This window comes from Schistocerca cancellata, chromosome 5 (assembly GCF_023864275.1).
Source record: "Schistocerca cancellata isolate TAMUIC-IGC-003103 chromosome 5, iqSchCanc2.1, whole genome shotgun sequence".
Lineage (NCBI taxonomy): Eukaryota > Metazoa > Arthropoda > Insecta > Orthoptera > Acrididae > Schistocerca > Schistocerca cancellata.
The window spans coordinates 174706788-174723414 of NC_064630.1; the positions used below are offsets into that span (position 1 = coordinate 174706788).

At 42.3% G+C, this 16627-nt stretch overlaps 1 protein-coding gene across 7 annotated transcripts in view; it reads left to right on the forward strand.

Annotated features, from left to right (window-relative positions):
* LOC126189035 (protein bric-a-brac 1-like) overlaps window positions 1-16627 on the forward strand; it is a 1796149-nt gene that overhangs the window by 930872 nt on the left and 848650 nt on the right. For all 7 annotated transcript variants that reach the window (XM_049930881.1, XM_049930880.1, XM_049930879.1 and 4 more), the window contains one exon: window positions 10655-11682. In XM_049930881.1, coding sequence (XP_049786838.1) covers window positions 10655-11682 — 1028 coding nt within the window. The remainder of the gene's footprint in view (window positions 1-10654; window positions 11683-16627) is intronic.

Genomic DNA, 16627 nt, shown 5'->3' on the forward strand with positions numbered 1-16627 from the left:
TCCTCGTTGCCCTTTTAACTAACGCTATTAGATTTTTTATATTCATTGTAATCTTTTACACATTTGTGTTGAGATATTTTAAATGAACATCTTCTTTCTTCTAATAATCTATGCTAGGTATTCATTCCAGGCAGGGAGCCTTCTTTTGTTCGTATCTTTCTTTCTCTTTCCTATAGCCTTTTCAAGTTATTTATTATTATATCACAGATAGCTTTCCATTTTTCATTTATGTATTGGTTTACTATTGAATCTTTTAACTCTTCATCCATTCTCCGTTGATACAAACGTGCCACAGTGGAATCTTACAAAAGAAGTATTTTGAAGAGTTCCTCTCCCGTAAATAATTTTTAAAATCAACACTATGTCGTGGTATTTTTAATTTTAAAACCACCAGGAAGTGGTCCGAATGTACGTTGTATCCTCGTATTCTAGTATCTTGTAATAAGGTGTGGTTTTGTAATTTGTAAGGCTATAATCAGTGATTGACCTGCTTCCCCTTGCATACCAGGTGAATGTACGTATATTTTTATGTCGGTGAAAGTAACTTGTTATCTACAGATTTTTCGAAGTCTCTTAAACGTTTGTCATTCCAATTCGTACAGTCAACGCCATTAGACCCAGCTATCCGTTTTGAGGTCTTATTTCCTAAAGTCCCGTCACATTATGGTATGCTCATGACATATTCGTTCCAGTCAGTGGATCCTCTTTGTTTCTTTTTTGTTTCGGTTATTACGGCTACATCAATTTTTGCTGTCAGTAGTTCCTGATAAAGTTCTTGTTCTTTGCTGTATAGGCCCCTTACATTCGATGTGGCTATCTTCAGTAATATATTGCTCCTTTCGATATTCCTGGTCGTCATCTTATCATTAGTCCTGTTTTTATTTGCTTAGTTTTGAAGAGTAAATGATTAATTAAACGTTACCAATGTGTAGCCAGTGTAGCTAGTTGGTGAAGCCACACTGCTTCGAATCTAGTAAGAATGAACATTTTAGTCTATTAGTACTGCTTGTGCAGGTAGTGATTCACTTAGCTTTAGCATTCCTTCAGTATTATTTTTTAGCTACTTTTGCTACCAGTTGTTAATTAGAAATTTGCCGCTCGAACAAGAGTAGCTGTCGAGAGCAAATGATAGTAAACTAAATTTAAAAATTGCTTTGCTATCTGTCGGACATTTTCTGTTATTGGAGAAATGATCGAATACTTTTGTGGCTGCGTAGAACTCTTTTATGAGGCTCTGATAGGTTTCGTAATTGGAAAATAAAGGCCCGTTTTTCTTGTGCTGTTGCTGTGGACATCAATATTCTTCTCAGATCGTTGTATATTATTTATGACGAACTTATTAGCGAAACTAAGTATTTGTGAAGAGGCGATTAAAATACGTAATTCATCGAACAGGTGACTACAAGATGATGATCGCTTTTGTGCCTTCTTTCTAAGTGATGAGTTGCCCAAGAAAATTGAACCATTAAATAATAATTGCCTCCTGCGCATGCTTTCATCAATTTGTGAACACAAAACTTTAGAACATATTTCCTAACTCATTTTCGTTTGCTACCCTAATTGATGGCGTTATTCAATTTTTTGCTTGGTGTAGAACGAAATACACTTTGTCTCAGTGTTAAAGGAAAGACTGTTACAGATTCATAATAATTTGAAAACATTTTGATTAATGTCTCTGTTTGCTGCCTCTAGTAATATCATTACTTATAAGGCTAGAGTCGTTTACAGAAGTACTAACTCAGCAAGATGTATGTTATATTGTAGTTAATTCACTTATATATGCCAGTGTAATCGGGCGCTTTGGGACTAAAGTGATTTCTCCACATTCACTAACATTCTTTCCATTCAGCAATATCCGAGTTATTCAGCACAACATTAAAATTTACTTTTAAGATATCCAAAGATATAGTTCATTCTGCAGCATCAAAATTTACCTCTTTGTAGAATTTTCGATCTTTCTTACTAACATTATATCAACAATTTTTTGTATGTCAGGGAGAATTCTGCCCATCTTTTCCATTTTTTCCTTCTCTAAATAATGCAATGCAAAGATGAATCTGTGTACATCAAATACGAGAGACATTTCAAAAATAATACGTAATTTGGTATTACTGTGGACTGTTTGATGCAAGAACAATGAAAATTACGTCAGATGTGGTTGGGAGCTTGAGGAAGAATCACTTTTTTTTTGTTTGTTCGCTGTGTGCTGTAACATAAAATTAGCGACAGGTAGGAATGGACCCTGCGAGGGTCCCGGGTATTGTGACTGTTGAAGACCAGAGGTCGTACATCAAGATCCAAACTTTGCACGGCAAAAACCCGACAGAAATCCATAGTGCGTTAAGTGAAATTTGTTACAATGAACCGTAGTACAGTTTCACGCTGGGTTAATCGTTTCCGTGGTGGTCGTATGAGCATAGACGAAAATCAAAGGTCCGGGAGGCCAAAATCGTCAACAGGTGAACGAAATGTGAAACTTGTGCCAGATGCTCTTGCAGAAGATAGCACTGAGACTTGTGAGGAATTCTCTGAACTCACGGGAATTCCTCCAACATCAGTATTCCGTATTCTGACAAACAATTTGAAAATAGAGGAATTCCTACGAGATGGTTCCCACACTGTTTGACTGCTGAAGAGCAGCGGAAACGACTGGACATTGCAACCTTGCTCAAAGGTTACAGATTCTTGTGTCGAGTTGTCGCTGTTGATGAAACGTGTTTTAGAGACTCGGAACGTTGAAATCACAGTCCAGTGATTGGAGAACTTGAGATTCTCCACGTCGAAAGAACTTCTGACGCCCTCAATCAAAGCTCAAGCAAATGATGATTTTTGCTTATGATCACCCAGAAATCGTCATGACACACAAAGCCCGATGTGGAACAAGTCTCACAGCACTGAATCATCGTATCTTCACGCAAAACCTGCGCAGAAAAATGCACTAAAGCCGACCTCAGTTGGGCTACTCTTTCTCCACGACAGTTCAAATGGCTCTGAGCACTATGGGACTTAACATCTATGGTCATCAGTCCCCTAGAACTTAGAACTACTTAAACCTAACTAACCTAAGGACATCACACAACACCCAGTCATCACGTCCACGACAGTACTCGCTCTCATATCGGCAACGTTGTAGCCTAAAAACTGCGCGAATACGGATGGGAAATGTTGCTGCATCCTCGCTACATCCAGGACATGAATCCACCAGACTTCGACTTGTTTCCGAAGTTGAAAAAAAACTACGGATGGACATTGTTATCTTTCTCTGGAAGAGCTTTCTACCACCGATACACGAGCCTTTCGATAGGTGAACAGACGTTGTGCCCTGGATGGAATAATAGAGGTCCCAAGGCGTTGGAATTCAGTCATAGAGAAGCAGGGAGATACATTGAAGGACTTTAAAGAGATGTTAAGAAAATAAACGTGCAAGTAAAAAAAAAATAGTGTGCATTATTTATGAAGTGTCCCTCGTCCTTGGCTTCTAACAAGATGTATAATATTTCGGTGTACTGTATCTTGATACTATTTCGAACTTAAAGTAATATCGTACATGTGCTATTCCATGACTAATTTTTCGTAGGTCCTTCTTATTGTCACGAAGCCAGAACTTGGTGTAACAAATATTTTTTTTAATAAAAGAAGAAACTTTATACATATGTTACTGAACCACCTAAGCATACTTATTTAATACTCCTTCCTTCAGGAACAGTGCTTGTTGCCAGAGAGCATGCTTCATTTACTTTACCCGGCGAGATTAAGGCATTCAGATCTTGTGTTACTTCTAACCAGACATAGCACACAGTACTAATAAGAATGGCAAAATTTCAGAAAGAGATGGCATCGAAATACCAAATGGACAAGCCATTCAGTGCCACCAGACTGAGGTCTACAAATACCAGGCATTTTGCTGTTGGATAACAGTATGGTGTGCAAAGAGTACACACAAAGTACCAGAAAAAATTTTGAAAGCAAACTGAATGGCGGCAATACCGTCAAAGGCATTCAGTGACCTTGCCATACCTGTCATCAGATATAATGCAAGTATTTCGAACTGAACAAAAGAAGAGCTATATAATCGGGACAGAAAAACAAAAAGCGGGCGACAATTCACCACGCGCTTCATCGTGTGAGCGTTGTCCGACAAACCGTAATGGGCCAAGAAAGAAGTCGTGTTGGACAATGAAACTGGTGCTGGATTGTGTGGTCTTATCTGGACTGTAGATATTTTAATATGTGGTTCTCTAGGGCTGTGACGTAGTCGTGTGTGCAGATGTCTACGTAAATCGTGCGCAGTGTGCAGGAGTATGCTTGCTCTTATTTTGTTTTATTGGAATAAAACGAGGACGAAGCTTAAATTCAGCTATTATACTCTGGCCAAGTATGAGAACACAGATTACGAACCAACACCGCGCTTCAAGAAAACACAGATCGTTTAAATTTAGTTTAAATAGTTTATAGTAACAGCGTGAGATACTAATGGACTGCTTATTACACAGGCTACAGAACGGGCCGCGTCGACGTAATTATCAAGCCTACGCTACTGATTCTGATTTTTAATTATTTTTGTCTTTCCTGTTTTCGTTTTTCTTGAGGTAGGCCAAAACATATTCATTAACAAGATATCAAAAACTTCTAACTATCGCAAGGTTTACGTCCGACCAGAGATTCTAACAGTCTGCAGTACTGAAATTTATACTAACACTTGAAGATCGATATCGATACGATTAACTTTTGCAAATGTTCACTGTAAAACGCAGTTAATTTCGTCTCTTACTTTTCACTTAATTCCATTTAACGTCAAATATCACAAACCATCAAGAATCTGTCTTTCCTTATCTTCAAATAAAGTCGAGTCTCTGAAACTCTATATTTGGATGATGAAAATTACACCGACTTGGCGAGGGTAACACTTTTGTAAAATGATCGGTACGCGTTTTAAAATAACTTTGTATATTTTCAGTACTTCACTTTACACAACACCCAATATTAGCAATCGCAACAACAGTAATAACAGCAATCACAGGACAGGAGTCGGAACTAGAATCGGAATAGTAATCGAAACAGTAATGAACTGACAATGATTGTTACGTGCATATGTAGGCAAAAACAAACGGTATTACAGGTTTGTTGCCGTATAACTCCATGTTCTTAGTCATTTTATTTCCAGTTTATTAACATTTTTACTTAAATATTTCAAATAATGCTAATTAAAAATTACTATGAAAGAAAGAATCACTGAAACATATTCCTAGCACTGATGGAAATGCAGGAGTTATTACATGAGACACACAGTGGAAGAAGAAAAGCATGCGTTGGCATACTGTGTGAAAGGTGGCCAAGAATCAGCTCTGATTCAAGTCCTCAACCGAAAACTTCTGAAAGTAGAGCAAACCAAGAATCAATACCGGAAAACGGCGCTCCAATGCAGGGCTTAACAGCCTGCGCAATAAAGCAATGCAGGGACATGTTTTTGACGATATTAAAAGCAAACTAGATAAAGAAAAGATCTAGTCTTACCTGACCAACGGAACCTTATGAAGGAAACTAAAGAACTGATTTTTGCTGCACAGTAACAAGGTAACAGAACCAACGCTATCCAAGCCACAATCGAGAAATCAACAGAAGACCCTATGTGCATATTCTACAAAGAAGCTGAGAAAACAATTGACCTATCCTGCAAAAATATTGCAAACATTTCGCTCAGACTGATGACAAACAGGGGCATAATGATATGACACAAAATATTCTTTGGAATTTATGGCAAAATTACTATCTGCCGGTGTCAAGCAACTGATGGGACAACAAGCCAGAAAATTGTAGAATACGAGCTTGTCACTGCCGTGGGAATTCAGAAAGATCGAATACTGGAATGTAATGAACAAGACATCACAATTGTGGAGAAAAATAAAGTGTTGTGTCATTGACATTGCTATCCCAGATGACAGCAGAGTCGACGAGAAACAACTTGGAAACTGACCAGACTTAAAAATCGAACTACTGTGGCTCTGGCGTAAACCAGCAAAAGTGGTTCTCGTCACATTGGGAGCAATACCAAATCATCTCGTGGACACTTGAAAGCCTTTGCCATTGATGAAAGATCCGTCTGCTAACTACATAAAGCCACTTTAGTGAGATTTGCGCGAATTATATACTGTGCTGTATATCACAGTCCTACACGCTTGAGAAGTGCCAAGTAGTGATAAAATACGAAATCCAGCGTAGTGAACTCATTGGCTTTAATAATAAGTATCACTATAATGTCCGTTATTAAAATTGTGTTACATAATTTTCTCAAAAGAATAATAATCATGTTGAATGGGAGTAACGAACTAACATGACATGTTAATTACTACCTTCTGTATGCCAGAAGTTGGCAGTTATTCCTATGGCAAAAAAAAGTAGCCGAACCTAAACGTTTTAAGAGATGTACTACATGGTTTTTCTAGTTTATGTTTTCATCAGTACGCAGAACTAAGACTGTTGGACTTTCTACACTTTTTATTATTTCTTATTGATGTACTAGGTTAATAGGAGGTGGGATATTTTTGGCAGTCCAAAACTGCATAAGCTTTGCTTTTTCAAAGATTAAAAATAGCCCAATCGTAAAGACCCAAAAAAGGAACTTTCACACAAACATCGTCTATTATTTTCTCTGGTAATGCTTCTTTGCTGGGCATCACAAGAATGCTTGTATTATCTCCAAACAGGGCTATTTCTGCTTTCAGATTCAAATAATCTTTTGCATCATAAACACAAAGCAAAACAGTAGTTAGCAAATCACTGAACTCTGTGCATCCCCGCTGCTCCGCATTCTAATTTCTGCCCATGCAAATGCTGTGCCTCCCGCCTTCCTATTTTGTATTACTCGAACAGCCTGTACCTGTTTCTTGAATAACAACTGAACCAGACATGTGCTGAAATACAAAACGTTAAATTCTCTAATAAGAGTGACTGGCACAATCAGATGCCTTCGATGAATCACAAAAGATCCCACCTGTTGATAATTCATCATTTAAAGATTTTGTTATGTGCTCAGTAAATGTATGAATAGCGGTCTCAGTAAAGGAGTGCTTTTGAAATAGAAACTGTGATTCGCACAATACCGCATCCGGCGACAGTCCTAGAGTACGTCATCTTCTTAAAACTCTTTGAAGCTATAGAAATATGTGGGACACGTACTAAATAACTGACTAAATGTAAGGCTCAGGAGGAATGAAATCTGTAGGAGGAGTTGGCTATTAGGAAGGAGAGAGAAAAATGATAGGGCTGAGTTTACTAGGCGGGAGGAGGACAACAGGCCGTGCTGAGGGTTGAATTACGCCAGTGATAGTTAAAGGTTTAATCTTCTGTTTTTGGATAACACGCAGGTTGCTGGATACTTCGCTCTAGAGCAGTATGGATGAATGGCGAAGGAGATGGAAATTTTCCGTATTATGATCGGGCACAGTCAAAAGTCTGGGCGTATATTGCATTGCAGTTTATGAAATGACGATAGGTATCTGACATGCTAGCAGAGCTTCAGAGGACACCAGTGGGTAAGAAACGATGAACAAAACGAACTTCGAAATTCACGTCACCAATCCCATCGCTTCTACTGAGTCTACTTAAGTATTATTCGTCGGTATGGGATCCGCACCAGTCAGAATTGATAGAGGAAATAGAGAAGATCCAAATAATAGTGCGTACATTGTAGTTTTATTTAGTAAGCGCGAAAGCGGCATGGAGACGATCAACCAACTGCAGTTTCAAACGCTGCAAGAGAGGCGTTCTGCAACACGTGCGCTTTACTGTTAAAGCTTCGAGAGCATACGTTCGTAGAGGAGTCAACAAATGTATTGTCTCCTTCTACGTATATCTCGCGAAAAGACAATGCAAGTAAAATTAGAGAGATTCCTGTCCAAGCCGTACAGAGAGAGTATAAAACTTGAGTTGCGCTGTACAGAAACAAAATCCACATGATAAAAGTTGTGGCTCACAACAAAAAACGGACTAATTTTCGGATGCCTTTAGTGAAATAATAATAAAATTTCCTTCAAAATCCAACTGCACAAGGGTAATATTATTAATTTCTTAGAGCTTTCCTTTACTATGAATAATCATAAACATGATTTTGGAACAACCGTACACCTTTCGCCGACATGACTGTTCCTGAAGCACCATACCATCCACCTCAATACAGAAAGGCCTTCTGTCGTTCTGCACTAAATAATGAAGTAGAAATGGAACTTAGAATCAATTGACACAAATCGAGATAATGTATAAAAACAATTTTTATCGCTTCCTTTGTGTGCCCGTATGTCGTACAGACCCTGTAACCTTTTACTTGGGAAAAAGCGTTCACTATCCAAAATCGCATAAATTAGTCTTTGTTGTTGACAACCGGTTTCGACGGTTGTAGCTGTCATCTTAAGGTCTTCAAAAAAAGTTTGTTGGAACACGTGATGGTTGAAATACAGCACCTGCGTATAATGTGTTGCAACTCAGTATAACTGGCAGCAAACAACAGAAGAATATATTTATGAAGAAAATTACTCATTTTCAGTAATGTTAGTTATGTCATTTACAAAACTCAGTTTTTGCTGGAGACGTTATTTGTTGTAAAAGTTCGTTTTCTGCGTAAGTTGTGGACAATTTCATCTTATTGTGTCACTAGATTTTGCAATAAGGATAATTCACTGAAGATATCAGGAGCACTGAAGTACAAGATAAATGTGTAATCACTTGGCTATGCCTATGACATCATGAAATCTCTATTCAGCTCCTTCACCTTATTATGGAACAAACTACCCAGCAATGTTCGTTTTAACAAAAACAATCCTGCATAGAAGCGGAAATTAAAGCTTCAGCTTTTACCGTAGTTATCCCCTCGGCACACCCCCAGCTGTTTTTTTTCTGTTCAACAGTTAACTGATATCTCAGCCACATCGTTAACACTATCCATGCTTTGCTCGTGCCCCTGTTTTTTTCTTTTTTCCTTTTTTCCTCTTGGATTTCATATGCTGCCTTTGACATGTTATTTCTTATTCTTGCCCGGATCAGACAAGTTTTTTTCCAACTCTGGTTTCTTGTGTACTGCTGCCAGGTGTTTGCATTAGGAGGACATTACTCATGTTACTGGAGAGAGTGTTATTAAACATGACATTATAATACATTTATTCTTGACAATTATTATACCTGTTATTATAATTGTAGTTATTATTTATAACTTTCTTACTATGCAAATTGTAACATTAACTCTCTAATGAAGTGCGCTGCTATTATTTCTTTCATGTCTTAAACTTTGACTGTACCGCTGAGTATTATAGTTTGATGGGCTCTCCGAATATAAATGTAGTACGTTATTGGAGCTGTTCCCAACATTCGCTTTTTAAATCTGTCGTTAGATAACGAATATCAATTCATCCATATCAGAGACTTAATTTCCCTTCTCCTGTAATGCAGTTTCTGCATGCGTTCAAGAGCTGGTGAATCTCTTTAACGCATACGACAAAGTCACAAATACATATAATTTGTCTCTTATTGTTGTCCGGATTTACGCAGACTAGGCGACTGCATAAGGAGAACCACTCGACCACTTTGTAATGAAATCATTTATTGCATTTTACAGCCTCACGTTGCATCTATAATTTCAATACCGATTTCGCGTTATTACCAAGTCATCAGACGATTTTAATACGTCGCGTAATAACTCGTCAAATCATCGGAAGACTTGCTGAGAGGTCGAAACCGCTAGAAATTGTTTGTGTAACCCGATGGGGGCTGTAAAATGCAATAAAATGATTTTGTTTTACGAATTCCTTTAGCTTTTCGTATGTCGATAGAGAAAATAATTTGGGAAGCGAGGCACTATTTAAACATTAGGTTGGGTACTGATTGAGCACAGATCTTAAAACTTTTCCTCAAAAGTTAACGCAGAGCCGCAGAGACAGAGAGTAAATTAGTGGAAGCAATATTTTGTCAGACGAGCAAAAGTTGAGTTTGCACGCGCACTCCAGTTCGCACTCGGTAGCCGTGCCCTGCTTGACACCACCGCTGCCGCCGCTAGTCCTGCCTTTGCCTCGGTTTCCTTCCTTCATCAATAAATCAATAGTCCCAGAGCATCATCATGCATTATGTATGACAGACATCCTCTCATTTCACACCCCCGTATTACATGTACATTTTATATAAATAAATGATGACGGTGGGGGCGGGAGGCGGTGGCGTCGGCGTAGAGGGGTGGTCGGTAGGGGGCGTGCTGGTCGGCGGCGCCAGGGAAGGGGGGGGCTGCCCGCGCGCCACCGCGGGTTCGGGGGGAGGGGAAGGGGAGCCTCGGGGAGGGGCAAGGAGCGCGGAGCGCGCGAGAATCGACCATGTGTCCGGCCGTGGTGGGGGGCGCGCCACGCAGCGCCGGCAGGCGCGACGCCGCCGCCAGTCCGTACCGCGCGCGCGAACTCGGCGGAGGTGGAGTGGCACGCTCGCCGGCCTGGACTCTCTGGCTCTCGATAAACAGACTCTGCATCGGACTCTGCTCGCACTGCGCATAGTTGTAGCACCAGACTCTGTTCGTGCGCGGCTCGACCGCATCACTGTTGCGCGTGTGCTTGTGTTTTTTTGCCGGTCGGGTGCGGACTGCGCTCGTCGTCGTCGTCATCCCACGCACGCAACCGTCTGACAGAAGCCACGACGATGCAGCAGCCGCCGCAGCAGTTCTGCTTGCGCTGGAATAATTACCAGAGCAACCTGACCAACGTCTTCGACCAGTTGCTGCAAAGCGAGTCGTTCGTGGACGTGACGCTGGCCTGCGAGGGACACAGCGTCAAGGCGCACAAGATGGTATTGTCGGCTTGCAGCCCGTACTTCCAGGCGCTCTTCTTCGACAACCCCTGTCAGCACCCCATCGTCATCCTGAAGGACATCAAATGGCCCGAACTGAAAGCCGCCGTCGAATTCATGTACAAGGGCGAGATCAACGTGTCGCAAGAGCAGATAGGCCCACTGCTCAAAGTGGCAGAGTCGCTCAAGATCCGCGGCCTGGCGGACGTGGGCAGCGGCGGCGGTGGTGGCGGCGGAGGCGGCGGCGGGGGCGGAGGCAGCTCTGGAAGCTGCGAACCGGAGGCGAACGGCGCGTCGACGCCACCGCATCACCACCACCACCATCACGGTGGCGGCGGAGGCGGCGACGCGCCGGGCGGTGCCGGTTCGGTATCTCCGTCCTCGACGCCGCAGCCGCCGGCAACGCCGACGTCGCTGGCGCACGCGGCCGCCTGCAAGAAGCCGTGGGACCTGTCCGCCGAAGGCTGCCTGGCGTCCTCGCCGGGGCAGCGCGGCGCGCACCCGCACCCGACGCAGGCCAAGAAGCGGCGGCGGACGTCGGCCGGCGAGCGCAGCTCCGTGTCCAGCCCCGAGGACAGCCCGTCGACGCCGGCGGTGGTGGCGGCCGCCGAGCTTCTAGACGACGTGCCACTCCCCCCGCAGGCGCAGCCGCAGCCGCAGGCGCCGGCTCAGCAGACGCTGGCGCCGCAGCAGCCGGCCCCGCAGCCGCCGCAGCAGCAGCAGCCGCCGCCCCCCGGCCCCACGCTGGGGCCAGAGCCGGGGCTGCCGCTGCCGCCCCCGCCGCCGCCGCCGCAAGCGCAGACCGCCCCGCACCCCGAGGACCTCGAGATCAAGCCCGGCATCGCTGAGATGATACGCGAGGAGGAGCGGGTGAGTCCACGCTTTCTTCACTATCTCTGTTGTCGAACCTGTGTTCATTTCTGTCCGATCCTTACCGTGCTCACTACATAGACAACTGCGTCGCCATCTTACCAGCGAAGGAGTTTTAGACGCTGGCGTCGACTAGCACTGGCCAAACAACACTGTCCTGCACGACACTTCCCTTCCTCTAACGGTTAAACGGCAGACTACTTACGGCATGTGTTGTGAATGTAGAACCGAGCCAAACTACCTAATCCTAGGATGACACACTATTATTTGGCACGTTCCTTAAGCAATTCGTCATTCAAATTTAGCTCTCTGCTCGATTTTTAAATAACCGGACAGAGTGAAGAATCCGCGACAAAACAGTTAATAGTTTGTTAATGATTACCGGTGAATATTTAGTGTTTTAATTATTTTATTCAATAATTGAATACGAAGAAGGCTCAGTTGTGTTTGTTACTTCTTTATAAAGGAGCAATAACTGCAAATCATTTAGCAAGTGAAACATCAGAAAAGCTGTTGCGTGTCTGGTGACGTTATGTACGATGTGGATTTCAAATTCTATATTGGAATTCGATAATGCGAGGAACAACAGTGTGTCCCGATGTAAAATCCTTTTATAGCTGACTGTTGTGAGGCTGTCTTACGTTATCTCCCTCTTCAGTGTCTCCTAACAATATGCAGAATGTACCGCTCTTATCAGACCCGTTATCTAATACCGCAACCTCCGTTACGTCGGATATTTATTTTCCTTATGTTCCAATGATAGCCATTACCTGCAAACAATGTCCCAATTTAAAAATGGTGCGTATAGTACAATTATTTGCGGGGCAATATTCGTTTAAAGTTTGTAACCATGGACGCTACGTTACGAGAATTCTTTCTTAAGAGTGTCCAGAGCTTGTTAGAGTAGTAACAAATGTTTATGCCCTTTTCATCTACTCCAACAACAGGTAAGACGAAAACGTACGCCAGAATCTCGCAAAAATTCGTTGCTTAGTAACAAGGAAAACACTGCAGAGGAGTATTCGTATCTACTTGTGTGACTGAAGTGAATTGCATCTCCGTTCAAATTCCCACAATATATATATGGTAAGGTTTTTTTTTGCGTGTACCAACGCGTTGATAGTTCCAGTGAATTTTCGTGTAGAGCGGTATGAAACTCGAGATTTAAACAATTTTCTAATACTACTGTGGCTAATCATTTGATCAATATTGCCGCAGATACAATGTATATAACACAATCTCCGCCTAAGATGGGGCTACCTAACAATGGAAAGTGGCACAAAGTTGCAATGGTTTTCGTTAAACCACGAACATTTGTGACAGACGCCGTTCATTAATGCCTATTTCTCGTTGGCCATTTCCTTTTTGTTGTAATTAAGCTTTTTCTATTGTCCAGTCATTATAATCAGGGAGGTGTGCTCTTAAGGTACTGGAAATCATTGACTGTTAACGTACAACTTAATTGCAGTTCATCATTTTAGGCATTATAATTCCTAAGAGACTAGAAATTATTTGAAAACTAATTTTGTTTAATCGTAGGAAGTAGAGTGTTTGCTGATTGTCGTACGATATTTTTTCAGTCTCCTCCGTCTTCCAATTGTTTTCACAGTGCCAGACATTTTCGTTGATCTTAAAGGACAAGGAAGTATGAGCTATCAATCGCGTGTTAATGGTGATCAGTCCCATCGTCTCGTTACATGTGTCTCATCATTTCTTCCGACGCATGCAGAGGGTTTTCGTTCGTATATTTTTCTACGAGAGGCGGAACACGCGTAAACATTGTTTTCAAGTTATCCGTATTCTAATAGATCACAAAATGTATTTCCCGAATGCAAGATTACATTTCAGACGCAGTTCAGACCTGTATCGTGACCATCCTCCAATCGAATCGCTTACCGTTACGAGCGTGTAGACAGAAGGGAATTGAGAGGTGACAGTTCTTCAGATCGTTTCAGTGACTACGGTATAAGGACGTCTAACCAAGTAGCGTGCTACTTGAGTGGAACTGTGAACAGACCCCGGCGCCGGGACTCGGCCCCCACGGCCACGTGTGCGGGGCGTCAAGGCGTCGGCGCGGGGTGCCGCGGCGCTGCGCGGCACGTGTTTTTCGGAGCACGTGTCGGCCGCGGCCAGCCCACCCACCGCCCCGCCACCTGCCGCCTCCGAGCCGCGCGTTTTAAAAAAGCTGCCGCCGCCGAGCCGCCTCTCCGCCGGCGCTCGCTGACCCTACTGCCTTGCCGCTCACATTATATCGCGCCACTGCAGTCTTCTTATAATCGCAATTTCTTCCCGCTCATTTATTTCTATTTCCTCTGTGTCGTAACACAGAAACGGCGCCTGTCTCGTAGTATGCCTTTTGTTTAGTGCTCATAGCGTTACAGTTGTTATTTACGAATTCCCCATGAAGAAGGCTTAAAGACATTCAGGAGAAATTTGGTGAGTTGTTAAGGTTCGGTAGAAGAAATAAGGACTTGAGAGATTTGCCGATGAATTTGTAATTATGTAAATCGACTTGAAGATCGATAAACCAGAACAAATAGGTTCTTGAAAAGAGTTTGTAAGGCGTCAGTCAACAAAAGTAAAGCGAGAGTAATCGATTGTAGTTGATTTAAATCAGGCAGTAGTAAAGGAATTAGATTAGGAAATAAGACACGAAGAGTAGTCGGGTTAGCCTTTTTCTGTTTGGACAGGGGGCATAGCAAGAAGAGCGTTTGTGAAAAGAGAGAAATTTATTAACTTCAGTTATTATTTAAAATGCAAGGAAGTCTTCTCTGAGGTAGTGGTCTGGCGTTCATCCCTGTACCGAAGTGAAATGTGAACGGTAAACACTTCAGGTTGGAAGAGAATAAAAGCTGTGAAAAATGGTGCAGGTTAGATAGGTTGATCGAATAATTAATGCGAAGGTGCGAAAAAAACATGGCGGTGGCAAGAAATTTATGGCACAACATGACTAAAAGGAGGGATCAGTTGACAAGACACATCCTGACGCATCAAGAAATCGTCAGTGTGGTAATGGAAAAAAAAAATTGGCGGGGTAAGAATCGTGTAGGGGGACCGAGGCTGACTGTAGTAAGCAGATTCAACGGGATATAGATTTAACTAAGCGGCGATGAACGGGCTTGCACGTGATAAGACTAGCATGGACTGCTGTAACAGATCAGTCTTCGGACTGAAGACCACATCAGCAGTTCTACCGAAGATGTAAAAATTTAACTTGTTCATTCGTCTGACCTCACTGAACTCGGTAGCCACGTTACGAATGCTACCGTCGTCACCCTAATTTAATAAAAATGAAATCTAGTTCTCTTTTCAGCGTCCTTTCTGCTGTCGTTCGAGAGCTTTTTGAAAGTTAGTCCTTCCGCTAATGTCTTGACGTAGCGGGACTTGGAACCTCGAGCCTCCAGGAACTAAGCAAATACAACCTGCAATACAACCCGCTAACGGCAGTTGTATTACTTTGGAACACCCACTCTGCGCCATAAATTGAGGCTTTCTTCTCCCTTCTTCCTCAGGAAAGCGGGTATGAAGTGCCCACCTCGTAGCTTCGCACAAGCGTCGTCTCTTCTAATATCAGAAATTAACGTGCGTCACACACATTAATATAAAGTGAAAAAAAGCTACATAAACTAATGGGTTCATTCCACATCAGCAAAGCAGCAGCCCTCTCCTTTTTATTTACCAATAACTTTTTCGGAACTTCCTGTAGGCTAACTATTAATGACAGGAACGATTCTGTCTATCTGCAAGCCTCTCTCTGTGTTTCCGACACAACCTCCGTGCTACATGGAATAGCTCACATTTCTGTGCCGCATTACCTGTCTCCTCTTCCTTGCACGGAATGAACTAATGAAACCATTCTGAAGCCTCGCGAATAGTGGTGCAGATATTTATTTCGGTATATGCTCAATATTAATATGAAAGACTGTAACTCTGGAATGCAGAGAGCAATCGTTCCTATAAGCATACAACGGTCTGGTTCGATTTCAGGCGCTGTGAGGATGTTAGAAAATTTTGATTATCTGAAATTAGATCTCAATTGTACCAGGACAGGACACAATTTTTCAAACCTTATAAGCGTTTCGAATGTTCCTCTTCTCAAGCAATCCATCGTTTCTTCCTTCTGTAATTTTTGTCCGGGAATATATGCCGCGAAGCTAGTGAACCATAACCTGCTTCCTCTCTCTTATTTTTAGTCAGCACAAGGCCCTTGTTTTTTATTTCTGCCTAGCGCCATTAGGGCAATCTTGTATTCTCGAAAATCGGTAAGAAGTGAATACGAGGCTGAGAAAGCAAAAACGGAAAGTGGTGCCAAACTGATTGAGAAGCAGTTGAAGAAATATCCGGGAAGAATTGAATGTTTGATGGGGTAAGATTTGAGAGGGAACCACGGATATGACTATAATTTTAGTAGCACAGATTTTCAGTTTTTGGTTAATATTGATGGATAATTCATCCAATATTTTACGAATCAGTACATTATAATTCTTCGTTGGTTAATGTTTTTATTATTGAACATCGCAGACTATGGTGAACGAATTTTACGTACAAAACATTTCGTGACGTTGCCGTAAAGCAAGGTTGGTTGGTTGTTTGGGGAAGGAGACCAGACAGCGTGGTCATCGGTCTCATCGGATTAGGGAGAGAAGTCGGCCGTGCCCTTTCAGAGGAACCATCTCGGCATTTGCCTGGAATGATTTAGGGAAATCACGGAAAACCTAAATCAGGATGGCCGGACGCGGGATTGAACCGTCGTCCTCCCGAATGCGAGTCCAGTGTCTAACCACTGCGCCACCTCGCTCGGTAAAGCAAGGATTTAGGGCTTCATTGACAAGGAATGTTACTTCTCATTTTTTTATTTTTTTGCAATTATCTTGTACGTTTTTACGTCTTCTGTTGAGAAAATAAATATTTTGTCATCACGAAAATGTATAGCTGCGTTCTCACT